Consider the following 12,650-nt stretch of genomic DNA (forward strand, 5'->3'; position numbering starts at 1 on the left):
GGGGGAGGGCGGGGTGGGGTTACGCGGCGGCGAAGGACCACTTCGGGGTCCGCCGGGCGATTTTAATCCCGTTCCCGGCGTTGCCGCAGCCGCTCTCGTTTGGAAAAAGGAAAGAAAGAAATCCGCCCTGCGTGTGGGCCCCGCTGGGTTCGGGGGTGCGACGGGGGCATCCGAGAGCAAAACACGGGGGGCGGACGTGGAGGGGCGACCTCGCGGGCAGGGGAGGCCCGCGGGGAGACCTTGGGCAAACCAACCCCAGATGAGAACACAGCGCGCAGAGCCCGTTGTGAGCGCGCGGCGGCGGCGGCGGGCGCTGGAAACGGCTCCGAAGACCACGTTTGAAATATGGATCCCGGGGGCGCAAATCGCCAGGCCGGCAGGAGCCCCGCGACCCAGCCTGTGGCGGGGGGTCGCGTGGGCTTCTCCAGGCTGGCGGGGGCGGGGGGGCTGCCCTGACGTGGGGAGGGGTTGGGCCCGCGGTCGTCGTAGAACACTGCCCGTCGCGCTCCTGCGCCTGCGACCCCCGCGGGCCGCGACGCCGAGGCGAGGCCCCGCGGGCGCCAGAGTGGCCCCGGGAATGCCCAGGACCTGCCGGGGGGCCACGACCTGGCGGCGTGCCGGGCCCGTTGTCCCGCCCGCGTGCCCTGCCGGACCCTCCCACCTGGCGCCCCAGCTTCAGCCCCGAGCAGCCCGCTGCGGAGGGACGCCCGGGCGTCAGGGGTTTGGCCACCCGAAAGAAAGGCGACCTTTCGCGGGCGGTGTCCCGAAGAGCGCACACATGGGGGTGAGGGCACAGAGGGCGGAGGGGCGCCCTTAGGAACAAAGCCGTCCCTCCGAGAGGGTGCGGGGGGGGGGCGAAGTGCAGGGCTCCCACACCGCCTCCCGGCTATTCTCCTCCTACCCCCCAAGCACAGTCCCGCCAGGTCAGCCACCGCTAAAAATGCGAAATTACAAACGCCAGTGCTGACGTCAGAGACAAGTTCCCCAACTAAGAGCAGAGGAGAGAAATGAGCCCTTGTTAAAGCCCGGGTAGATTCTGCAGTCGTTATGCTAGTAAATTCTCCTTGGCTGTCGGAAACCCACCTCCGGGGACCTAGAAAGCCACACCAGCTTGAGAGCTTCGCTAGTCTAGGACTGGCCCGGGAAGTCACAGGCGGTCCCTTCCGGGCAGAACTCAGACCTGGGGCTCGTGGGCGGGAGCTGGTAACTCCGTGCAGGGAGTCCATTGACGGAGAAGACTTACAGAGTCGTTGATTTCCCTGGGTTGGGGTGGCTCAGGCCCCATCAGGGACCCAGAATCGCATCACCCTCTGGCCCAGGGCCATTAGAGTCTCTGGCTTCCCGGGGTCTACTCTTTCGACCCTCTCCCCTCCACGAGGGAGGTTGCAGCTCGGGCAGACAGCATTGCTCCTCACTTGGGGCCCTTGAGGGCCCCTGGGGGCCCCAGGCTGAGGCGGCACCCAGAAGGCTTCTGCCCCTCAGCGGAACCCAGGGGCGCAATCCGTCCTGGCTGGAAGGAGGCAGCGCCAAATGCGCGGATCAGCGACCCTTCTCCGGGGTTCCCCGAGGGGCTCGGGATATCCCGGGTCGGAGGCAGGGGCCCCAGCTGAAGGCTCTGGGAATCCCGAGTTTAGGCTCCACTCGCCTTCAGTTCCCTCAGAGGGGTCAGTACGGGGTAGAATGGTAGTGGAGGCCATGGGGAAGGCTTCCCTGGAGGGGCTCGCGGGACGCCTCAGGGGGGGCTTCCAGGGCACTCCCCGCTTCCCCCGGCACCCCCAGATTCTGTCTTTGCCTCCTCCACGCAGCCCATTGGTGCTTCCAAGGACCTGGGCTCCTCCCCACACCCGCTGGCAGATGAGGGGTGGTCTAGGGCCAGGCCAAGGTGAGGCTGGGGCTCTAGGACTCGGCCTCTCTCCATATCCACCCACTCCCCACGAGAACAAAGTTAGTAACCGCGAGAAGGGCGAGTCGCCGCGTTCTGCCGGTGCCTGTGTATTTCGGTCACTTGGTGCAGAGAGGCCTGGAGCGGGGGTGGCCGCGGGCTCCCGGGAGTTCTGAGGACCTTGGGGGAGTCCCCTCCCGCCGTCGGGGGCACTTGGCGGCCGCTCGCAGGACCACACGGGCAACTACAGAAAAGATCCGCTGTACTGGCTGACGAGAGCCACCCTCCTCCCCAGCTAGGCCACACGCCCAGCCCGGCTCGTGCGCAAAGTCGCCCACGGGGTACTGCATGCAGCCGCGTGGCCCCCGAGGTCCGGAGCGCAGGCCCGGGAGGTGCGGGGGCATAGGGAGCCGGCCTCGCAGGGCGGAGTCCAACGCCCCTGGCGGCGCAGAGGCTGCAACAGCCCGACCAGGATGGCGCGGAAACACCCACTAGAGACAGATTTTCCAGGGGATTTTCTAGTGAGGGGGCCGGCGAAGTGTCGGGAAGCTCAGCCCCTCCCGGGACGATGGGGCTGTCAGGGACAAGGTCGCTGCAGACCTCCACACAGACTGAAAGCGCCTATGGCCTGGCGGTTGGCTCTACGTGTAAGGGTGACTGTTGTGCTGACAGCGTTTCCCGCGCCAGCCTCGGGGTCCCTGCACCCTCGGCAGTTAAGTTGTCCCACCTGAGAGCTCCTTGCCCTGGCCAAGAGCGTCAGGATAAAAGCCCAAAACACAGTTGAGAAAGACGTTCTCCCTGTGTCCCCCCTCCCCAAAACTCCGCCTACCCCAGCTTCTATAAACCCCGAGAGCCCCCCCTCCGACCCGAGCGAGGACTACAGGCAGGCGTCGGCCCCATTTAGCCCCAGCCGGCCCCCCACCCCACCCCGACTCCTCCAGGAATCTTGGGTCTGTGCCTCGAGCCTGTCGGAGAGCAGTCACTGCAGACCGAGCCCCTCTCTCGTGCCGCCCGAGGCGACCCCCCACTCCCAGAACCGCTCGAAGGGAGGAGCCACGCTAGTCGTCGCCGGCAGCGGCCGAGCTGAAACAGAAACGGCCACCGCCGCGGGAGCTGCGAGGTGGCGGTGGAACGGTGGAGTCAACGCGTGCGTCCTTAAACACCAGACTGTCTCCAGGCTTCTCCTGGATTCCCGGGAGAACGCGAGCCCCGAGCATGCTTTGGGGGTTCGCTTCGGCCCCTCTGCCCTCCCTGGGTCTCTCGAGGCCCCGCGCGGTCCCCACCCAGCATTCTGGGACGTGTGTCAGGGCGGGAGCCGAGACCCGGATGGCTCTTTGCCCGCCCCCCTCGCGCGTTCCACTCTCGCTCGGCGTTTGCTCTTTTTCTTTCTCCTTGGACGCTCAGCCAAGGGATTGCGCAAGCTTCCTGCTCCCGGTCCTTCAGGGGCCAGGAGCGGGGGGCCCAGACACGCCCCAGGGCTAGCGCGCCCGGCCCCTCCTGCACCCTCTCCGGGTCCCCTCCGTCCTCGCCGCGACCCCAGCGAGCTCGCGGCCCCGCGGGCGGCGCCCTCGGGAGGAGGCATAGAGCGCAGCAGCTCCCCCAGCCGGACGCCGGAGCCGCACGCCGAACGCGCCGTCTCGCCGCCGGAGGTGCTAAACTTCACACTCGGCGGCTTCTCGGGAGGGCCTCGGCTCGGCTGGCTGTCGGGGACCGGGGACACACAGTCCTGACGGCCGCTTGGCTCCTCAGCCACGGCGTTCTCCGGCTCCCTGCGCAGCCTCGATGTGCCCCTGCTCAGCCTGAACGTCTCGGCCCTCCCCACTCCCGCCCGATGCCGGGACCCCACCGAGTCCCCTCGGTCCCCCAGGCAGATCCGGACATGCCCTGCGCCCCCTCTGCAGTCGCCCCCTCTCGTCCAGCTTGGCCGTGGGGCTGGAGCAAGCGCGGTGGCTGCTGGAAACGAGGCAGCCCGGCCCTGCCCCACCAAGGAGAGTGCCGGGGAGCAAACTGGGAGCCGGCCGGGACCTGGGGTGGGCTCGGCCTCGGAGCCCCCTTCCGGTAAGGTTCCGGAGCGCTAGGGCCCCAGCCGGGCTGCTCCTCAGTCCTCCTCGCTTTTCCTTCCCGCTCTCCCTGGCGATCCCGGGAACCCCGCTCTCTCCCTCTCCCTGCCCTTTCCCTCCCGCCCTCGCCTTCCTAAATGCCCGGAGCCTGGAGGGGCGGGGCGGGGCGCGCAGGGTGGGGGGCGCGAGCTGCCCCGGCCCCGATTCTGCCCCCTGCCGGCGGCTCCCCTCGCGCGCGGGCGCGCGCGCGCGCGTGTGTGTGTGTGTGTGTGTGTGCACATGACGCAATTCTGTGCAACTGGAAACTGCAGTGGATGCTTCCGTGGCCCCCAGCAGGGGTCCCCGGGCGGCGCACACCGAGAAGGAGAGGCGCAGGGGCAGGCCGAGGCGCCGCGCTGCAGGCTAGGGGTCGCCGCCGAGACCCTCCCGGCCGTGTCAAGCTCCCCACCCGCCCTGCGCCCCGCGGCCGACACACCTCTCCCGCCGGGTCCCGCTCCCTCCCTCTCCCGGGCCCGCGGATCCCTCCCCCTGCACCTCCCCGGCGCCCTCCTCCTCCGGCTCCCCTCCCGCGTCCTTCCTTCTCCCCCCCCGCCGCCCAGGCCCGGGGCCTCCGGTAGGCCCGGCTGCGCCAATCCCGGCCGCGGCCCGCCCCCTGACGCCGAGCTGGGCCCGGCGAGGCCCCGCCCGCTGACGTCCGGATTTGCATGAGTTCTTGTGCAGCCGCGGCCCGGGCTCAGTTGTCTGAGCGAGCGCGAGCCGGGACGCGGGGCGGGCGCGGGCAGCGGCGGGCGGGCGGGCGGCCGGGCTGTGCAGGGAGCGGCGGCGGCGGCGGCGGCGCGGGCGGCGCGGGCGGCCCGGGCGACAGGGGCGCCTCGGCCGGGGCGGCAGCGGGGCGCCGGCGGGAGCCAGCAGCGTCTGCAGCCGCGCCGGCCCCCCGCGCCCCGGCGCGCTCCGGCTCGGCCATGGAGCTGCCAGCTGTTGGCGAGCACGTCTTCGCGGTGGAGAGCATCGAGAAGAAGCGGATCCGCAAGGTAGGGCGGCGCGGGGGCGGCGGCGAGGCGGCGAGGGAGCGGCGGCCGGAGCAGCCCGCGAGGAGGCGGGGAGGGGGTGGGGAGGCTGCGGGCCGGAGCCGGGGATCCCGCGGAAGCTGATGGAGTGCTGTCTCTTCCCCCCTCAGGGCAGAGTGGAGTATCTGGTGAAATGGAGAGGCTGGTCCCCCAAGTAAGTGGCGGCGGAGGGGCGGGGGCGCCGGGTGCCGCGGCGCGGGGCTCCCGGGCTCCGGACCGCCGAGCTGGTGGGGTGGTGGGGGGAGCGGACGGGAGGCGGGGTGGAGGTGGGGTGGAGGGAGGAGGGGGTGGGGAAGTCGGTGGCAGGCACTGGGGAAGCCGAGCCGCCGAGCCCGAGCCCGGCGCCCTGTGTTGTGCTCCGCTCTCCGGGAAATGCCATCACTAATTTATGCACTAAAAGGAGCCGGAGGAGCTGGAGAGACGCGGGGCCGAGCCGGGGAGGCCGGCGGAGGGAGGGAGGGCGCAGGCACTGACTGATGTGCAGCAGAAAATGGCTCCTTTCCCCTTTCCCTCCACCGAACGGCTCCATATTGCAAAACCAAAAAAAAAAAAAAAAATTAAAAAGCGACGAAAATGCAATTGTGTGCCTCTTCCCTCCTAGTGGTGCGGGGAGAGGAGGAAAAAAGGCAGAAAATGTTGGGAACTGTCACTGCGCTTTTGGTGGGGAATTTTTTTTTTTTTTTTATTTGAAATGCGAAGGCACCGGATGGAGACAGACGCGCACACACACACACACACACACAGAGGCACATTTTTATATTGCTGAGTATTTGGGGGTGCTTGCCGTGACACCGGGCTCCAGGGCTGCGAGGGGGTGTGCAGTGGTGGGGGGGGCTGGCTGATGGTGATCGGATTAGGGGTCAAATGGAGAACAGCTGAAGCCCTCGCGGAGACTCGGGGTTGGGGAGAGGAGGGGGACTGCGACTTTGCCTTTCGGCTGCTTTGCACGCAGGGTTCCTGGTGAGCAAAGTGGCTTTGGAACATGTCGCAGTAACATGCTTAAAATTCTTGACAACTGCAAAATAAACTGCTAGTTTCGTTTTCCTTACCCCTCCCCTTTCCTCCTGCCCTTGTGTGTTTATTTTGACTTGGGGGGGGGGTGTCGGGGACCGTGTCAGGCCTGCAGAAATCTCCCCTCCACCCCCCACATCCACAGCTAAATAGCTTTCGGTTCTTGAAGACAGAGTAGGGCCTTATGTCATTCCCCACCTGGAGGCCGCAGAGCTGGCTCGGTTTTTTTTACGCCGTGTCCCCTCCCTTTTCCCTTGCAAGATATAACACGTGGGAACCCGAGGAGAACATCCTGGATCCCCGGCTGCTGATCGCCTTCCAGAACAGGTGAGCGTCCCCCCGCAGCCGCCGCCCGCAGCCGTGACCGTATATGGGAATGGGAGAGGGGGCCACGCTGCAGTGGGGAAGAGGGGAAGGGCCTGGAGGGGGCCGGCGGGAGCCCCCTCCCCCGACGGGCCTGCACCCGCACGGCTGCGGCCTCGGCTTCTCTTCACCAACGTCCTTGGCGGTTGCGGCAGCCTGGGGGTGGGGGCGGGGCGGGGCCGGAGAAGGCGAGGCTGGTGTTTTGGGGGAAACTGCGAGAAGGGTGCGTGCGGGTGGCCCTGCCGCTGCCCGGAGACCTCCAGGCGGCTTCTGCCCCCCCCCCGGGCGGGCCCCCCTCTCTGCACAGCCTTGGAGCCCCACCCCCGGAGCCTAGGTGTTGCTTTCCTGTGGCCACTGGCCGCTTGGCACCAGCACCTCTCGGGGCAGCTCCGAGGGAGCCGGCGTTGTGAAACCGCCGGACGTCACGGAACTGAACTTAACCTGTTGGGGGCTGGAGAAAAGTTGACTTGGCAAGGCCCTAACCACCCTCCCAACCTTCGACCCCCCCCCACCCAGGGAGCTTGGGCTCCGCAGGGGGTAGAGCCTGTCTGGTGCTGGGTGCCCTTTGCACCCCCCACTGGGCTAGTCGGTGGGTGTGGGCCCCCATCCTGGGGCAGGGGGAGCTTGGCCCAAAGGGCGTGGGTTGGGAGCTGCCGGGTGGTGGAGGGGCGGCTTCTGACGCGGGGCTCATCCTTGGCGCGCACAGATGCTTGTCGAGCTGCAGCTGCGGCAGCTGGATCCAGCGCCCGTGGCTGCGGTTCTCTTTTTCGGGGAGGACCGGAGCGGGGGAGGGCGGGCGCGGAGGGGAGGCGCGGCCCGAGTCCGCGGAGCTCCGCCACCCCCGCTGCCTTCCATTCCGCCTCCCCCTTTTATTTTGCATTATTTCCTGTGGCGCATTTGGCGCTAAAACTGAACTCTAGACCCTCGGAGCGAGTGACCGGCGGGGAAGTTGCTCTCCCGCGACGCAGGGGGGCGCCGAGAAGGGATCCTGCCCCGGTTCCACCTGGGAGTTCATCACCCTGTAACCATGTCAGCGGCTGATGCCATGTTGCATAATGGGTCCCCGAAGAATTAGAGCGCAGGCTGGTGCAATGCCACGCAACTTCGGAGTCAGGCCCCGGCCCGGGCCCCCGGGCGCGGCCGAACTCCCCTGGGTTAGCCCCCGGGCAGGGGGGTGCCTGGGGTCGCTGGAGAGCGCCCGCCCGGCCCGGCAGCGGGTTGCAACTTTGGCACGCGTTGGGGGGCCGCCCCGTTCTTCTCCCAGGAAAGGCTGGGCAGTGCCGGGACGATCTGAATGCCAGCCTCGGGTCACCCTCCGCCCGGCCGCCGGCGGGAGCCTGGCGGTGGTGTGGGCCGGGGCCACCTCTGGTGGCGTTCATTAACAATTGGGAAATCGAGGCGGCCGAGAGCTCGGCGAGGGGGCGGTGCTTCCGCGCACCGCCCGGCCTCGCTCCGCCCCGCCGCTCCGCCCAGGCCGACCCGGAGCCTGTTCACCAGGTGTTTGCGAACCTGGCCAGGCCGTGGCCTCCGCGGCCGGCCCCCGCCCCCAGCCCCTAATTGGCTCATTTGCCGCCTTGTAAACAAGGGCGCAGCCCCTCCCCCTGTTTAGGGCCCGGCCATAGGAAAACGAGTCCTCCCTTCTGCCGGCGGCACTCGTTATCTGAATCTTAATGAGGTCATTAGCATCCCGAGCCTCTGGCGGGGAGGGGACGTGTTCCGCACACCTCGTTTGGGCCTGTTTGCATCCCCTGGACCCCCGCGCCCACCTCACTTTGCGCGGGGCCGCGGGCCCAAGGCTGGGGGCGCCAGTGCATCACCTACGCTAGCGCCTGGCTGCTGTCTCCCCCACCTTGAGGCAGAGCTGCGGGGGGCGCCAGGGCAGGTGCGGATACAAGAGATGGGGGAGCCCTTGGCGGAGCACCCCTGGGGCAAAGGAGGGTCCGTACGAGCACAGAGCGGGGCTCTGGGACTGGTTGGAGACGCCCAGCTGGTGGCACAGTCGACCTTCTGCCCTGAGCTCCTGATGCCTCTGGATCACGCTGGCCTGGCTGCTCGAGGGAGGGGGTGGGGGGCAGGCGTCAGCGCAGGTTGGATCTTGGCAGGAGGGGAGGCCATCCGGAGGCTAACCTTGCTGCCCTCTGTTCCCTCCCCCCAGGGAGCGGCAGGAGCAGCTGATGGGGTACCGGAAGAGAGGGCCGAAGCCCAAACCGCTGGTGGTGCAGGTGAATATGGTCGCTGGGCGCGGGCCTGTCCACTCGTCCTCCCCTTGCCATTGCCACCTGATCTGCCTGCAGGCGCAGAGGGCAGGGAGACTTTCTCCAGAGCACCCAGTTCCACTTCCTTTCCTCTTGACCTCCAGCTCAGGCCTCTAAGGCAGCTGCTGACCCAGCTGGGGCTGGGACGCTCCTGATGCTGGAGGCTTGCCCTGGGGCTGGCCTTACCCTCTTCTCACCTCCCGCTCCCATCCCTGCCTCCTTCCCCCAGGTCCCCACGTTTGCCCGTCGCTCCAACGTGCTGACTGGACTTCAGGACTCCTCCGCAGACAACCGCGCAAAGCTGGAGCTGGGCGCCCAGGGCAAGGGCCAGGGCCACCAGTACGAGCTCAACAGCAAGAAGCACCACCAGTACCAGCCGCACAGCAAGGAGCGGGCCGGCAAGCCCCCACCGCCGGGCAAGAGCGGCAAGTACTACTACCAGCTCAACAGCAAGAAGCACCACCCCTACCAGCCGGACCCCAAGATGTACGACCTGCAGTACCAGGGCGGCCACAAGGAGGCGCCCAGCCCCACTTGCCCGGACCTGGGCGCCAAGAGCCACCCGCCCGACAAGTGGGCGCACGGCGCGGGGGCCAAGGGCTACCTAGGAGCTGTGAAGCCCCTGGCCGGTGCGGCCGGGGCTCCGGGCAAGGGCTCGGAGAAGGGCCCTCCCAACGGGATGACGCCGGCCCCCAAGGAGGCGGTGACGGGCAACGGGATCGGGGGCAAGATGAAGATCGTCAAGAACAAGAACAAGAACGGGCGCATCGTGATCGTCATGAGCAAGTACATGGAGAACGGCATGCAGGCCGTGAAGATCAAGTCCGGCGAGGCGGCCGAGGGCGAGGCGCGCTCCCCGGGCCACAAGAAACGCGCCGCCGAGGAGCGCCACCCCCCCGCCGACAGGACTTTCAAAAAGGCGGCGGGGGCGGAGGAGAAGAAGGCGGAGGCGCCGTCCAAGAGGAGGGAGGAGGAGGCGCAGGGCGCCGGCGACTCGCAGCCCCAGGACGCCGGCTCCCGCAAGCTGTCCCCGTCCAAGGAGGCCTTCGGCGAGCAGCCCCTGCAGCTCACCACCAAGCCCGACCTGCTGGCCTGGGACCCGGCCCGGAGCGCCCACGCGCCCTCCCACCACCACCACCACCACCACCACCATCACCACCACCACCACGCGGTCGGCCTGAATCTCTCCCACGCGCGCAAGCGCTGCCTCTCCGAGACCCACGGCGAGCGCGAGCCCTGCAAAAAGCGCCTCACGGCGCGCAGCATCAGCACCCCCACCTGCCTGGGGGGCAGCCCGGCCGCCGAGCACCCCACCGACCTGCCCCCTGCCGCCACCCTCCCGCAGCCCGAGGTCATCCTGCTGGACTCGGACCTGGACGAGCCCATAGACTTGCGCTGCGTCAAGACGCGCGGCGAAGCGGGGGAGCCCCCAAGCGCCCTCCAAGTGAAGCCCGAGGCGCCCGCGACGGTGGCGGCGGTGGCAGCTGCGCCAGTGACAGCGGCCGAGAAGCCTCCGGCGGAGGCCCAGGACGAGCCTGAGGAACCGCTGAGCGAGTTCAAGCCCTTCTTTGGGAATATAATTATCACCGACGTCACCGCGAACTGCCTCACCGTCACGTTCAAGGAGTACGTGACAGTGTAGCTGGAGGGGTCCGGAAGGGGAAGCGCCATCCCCGCGGGTGGCCTAGCACCTGGTGCCTAGGGGCGAACTCCTCCTCTCGCCCGCCACGGGAGATCCGGGCCTGCCCCGGTGCGAGGACGCCCCAGCCGCAGCGTGCGCGCCCCTCTGCGCCCCGCTGTCGGCTCCTGGCTGGGGCCCGCTCCCCGGCCAGCACTGGCTCTTTCCACGCGGTGCCTGCAGGTCTCGCCCCCGACCTGCCCCATCCCCGCGCTGGACCTCCCCTCCCTCGTGGACCTCCGGGACTGGCAGGGCAGCCGCGCGCCTCGGTCTCAGAGTAATAGTATTATATTTTAACCGTGCTAACTTGTCAAGTGCAGACTTTACTCCCGTTTGTACGTGGTGTTATTATTGAAATGTATTGTTTGAGCTCAAAAGGCCCGGCCACCCCCTTCGGGCTGATATATATATATTTATTTGTAGGTATTTATATATTGAAATATAAAAACCTAGATTTATGGAGTTTCCTCTAGATCATGTTATATTCTATATCAGACAAACTATTTTCTGTTGACCTTTCTTCCTGTTCATTCAGTATTTCGGCTGATTTCATTTCCTCCCCTTCCTGGAACTGCAATACCAGTAACGTTGGTATATATTTTTTGATACCGTACACATGGATGTGTTGTTTCTATGTGCAAAAAAAAAAAAAAAAAAAAAAAAAAAAAAGTTTGTTTAAAAGCTAAACGAGCTCTCTAGAAACTGCTGCTACTAGAAATGTCTAAACTATAAGCTTCCAATTATTACCTGCTTGAATGTAAATATTAAATGGAGATGTTGAAGGTGCATTTTGGCTGTTTTGAGATGAGCGCAGGGGGAGCGCTGGAGGTTCGGGAGGCGGCGGGACCCCTCGCCCCACCCCACTTACACTTTAGGTCTGGGGGAGGAAACCTCCCCGCATCCTGCGCTAAAGCTTGTGCAGAGGCTGAGCGGACTGGTGGCACGGGCAGAGGCGCCCGCGCCGGAGGAGTGACCCTGCTCCCCGGAAGTCGAGAGGCGCTCCAACCGAGAGGGGAATTCCTGCGGGGGGAGGGGGTGTCAGCGTCGCCCCCGCCCCCAGGACTCCCCAGGCGGGCGGTGCCCTGGGAGCTGGCAGACCCGGGGATCTGCGCGGTGGGGGGAGGGGGGCATGGGTCCTCGAGCGGCGCAGAGGAGTGGGTGGGGCGAGACCCTCCCCCAGCCGCGCGCGCAGCGCCCGCCCGGCACCTGCTGATCTTTGCCCCCCACCCACCCGGGGCGCCACACCCCCAGGCGTTGGCTCTGGTGGGGCAGGGGTGTTCTTAATAATCCCTGCCCGGTATGGCAGGTTCAGCGGGGAGGGGACTCTCCCACCCTCCCTAGCGTCGCTTGCTGGCATCGCTGGCCCCGCCCCGCCGAGGAAGCCGCCGAGGCTCTTTCTCTGCCAGGCTCTCTCCCCGGAAACCACCAGGCCAGAGGCTCCGACTGGAGGCGCAGCGAGCGCGGCCAGGGCAGGGGCGGGGGGCTTCCTGCGTGGTGGCGGGGGAGGAGGAGGGGAGGAGGCTTGGCGAGCAAGGCCTGCCCACCCCTGTTTCCTCCGTGAGCGAGGGGAAGTGCGGGACCGCGTCCCACCCGTCCTGCGTTGGGTGGCAAGGCTGGGGCCCTTGGTGTCGCGGGACAGGAAGGGGTTAAGGGCCCAGAGGGGCCGAGGGGAGTGGGCCGAGCACCAGGTTGTCTCCCCGGGCCGGCCGGGAAGCCGTCACTCGAGGAGGCGGCGGCCGTGGCCAGCTTTCTGCAGACGCAGCGATCTGCTCCTGGCTGGGGCGGCTGGGCAGGGCCAGGGGCCGCGGGACGGGGGCCCTGTGGGCGCAGGGCTGCTCCTGGCCCCCCAAAGCCCCTTGCCTGCCTGCCTGGGCCGGAGGGCCAGAGCCTGTGCAGGGCGCCAGGGCGGAAGAGGTCAACGCCGTTCAGAATGGGGAGGGGGTGGTGGCGAGCTCCGCGCTGGGAAGGCCAGGGTAAGAGATAGAGGGCCAGGAGGGCGGGAGGCCTGAATGCGGACAGTGTGGCCAGTGTTGGCTGCAGGCCACCAGCGGCTGGAGGTGGGGGAGGGGAGGGGGGAGGGGAGAGAGGGAAGGGAAGTTCTAAAAAAAAAGAAAAAAAAGCCGTTGGGAGTTTCTAGCCCTGGCTTTTGTGAATTGTCCCTCCCACTACCCCCATCACCCCAGCCCCCTTTAGAGTGAGTTAAACACTCCCCCCTCCCCCCGCCATGTAATGAATGCCCTTTGCCACCCTGGGAGTGGAGGGAGGGGTGATCTGGACTGCTCCTGGCAGACTGCCCGCTCTGCACTAGAATTGGGCCTGTCCTTCACTGGCTGG

At 67.2% G+C, this 12,650-nt stretch overlaps 1 protein-coding gene across 1 annotated transcript; it reads left to right on the forward strand.

Moving 5' to 3' along the window:
- The first annotated feature begins 4,838 nt into the window (after positions 1-4,838).
- CBX4 (chromobox 4) lies at positions 4,839-11,104 on the forward strand. Its single transcript, XM_044247287.1, has 5 exons — positions 4,839-4,973; positions 5,120-5,163; positions 6,282-6,347; positions 8,539-8,605; positions 8,868-11,104. Exons 1-5 carry the CDS (start codon positions 4,905-4,907, stop codon positions 10,278-10,280), a joined length of 1,659 nt encoding a protein of 552 aa, XP_044103222.1. The 5' UTR covers positions 4,839-4,904; the 3' UTR covers positions 10,281-11,104.
- The last annotated feature ends 1,546 nt before the right edge of the window (positions 11,105-12,650 follow it).

Source organism: Neovison vison, chromosome 5, assembly GCF_020171115.1.
Source record: "Neovison vison isolate M4711 chromosome 5, ASM_NN_V1, whole genome shotgun sequence".
NCBI lineage: Eukaryota > Metazoa > Chordata > Mammalia > Carnivora > Mustelidae > Neogale > Neogale vison.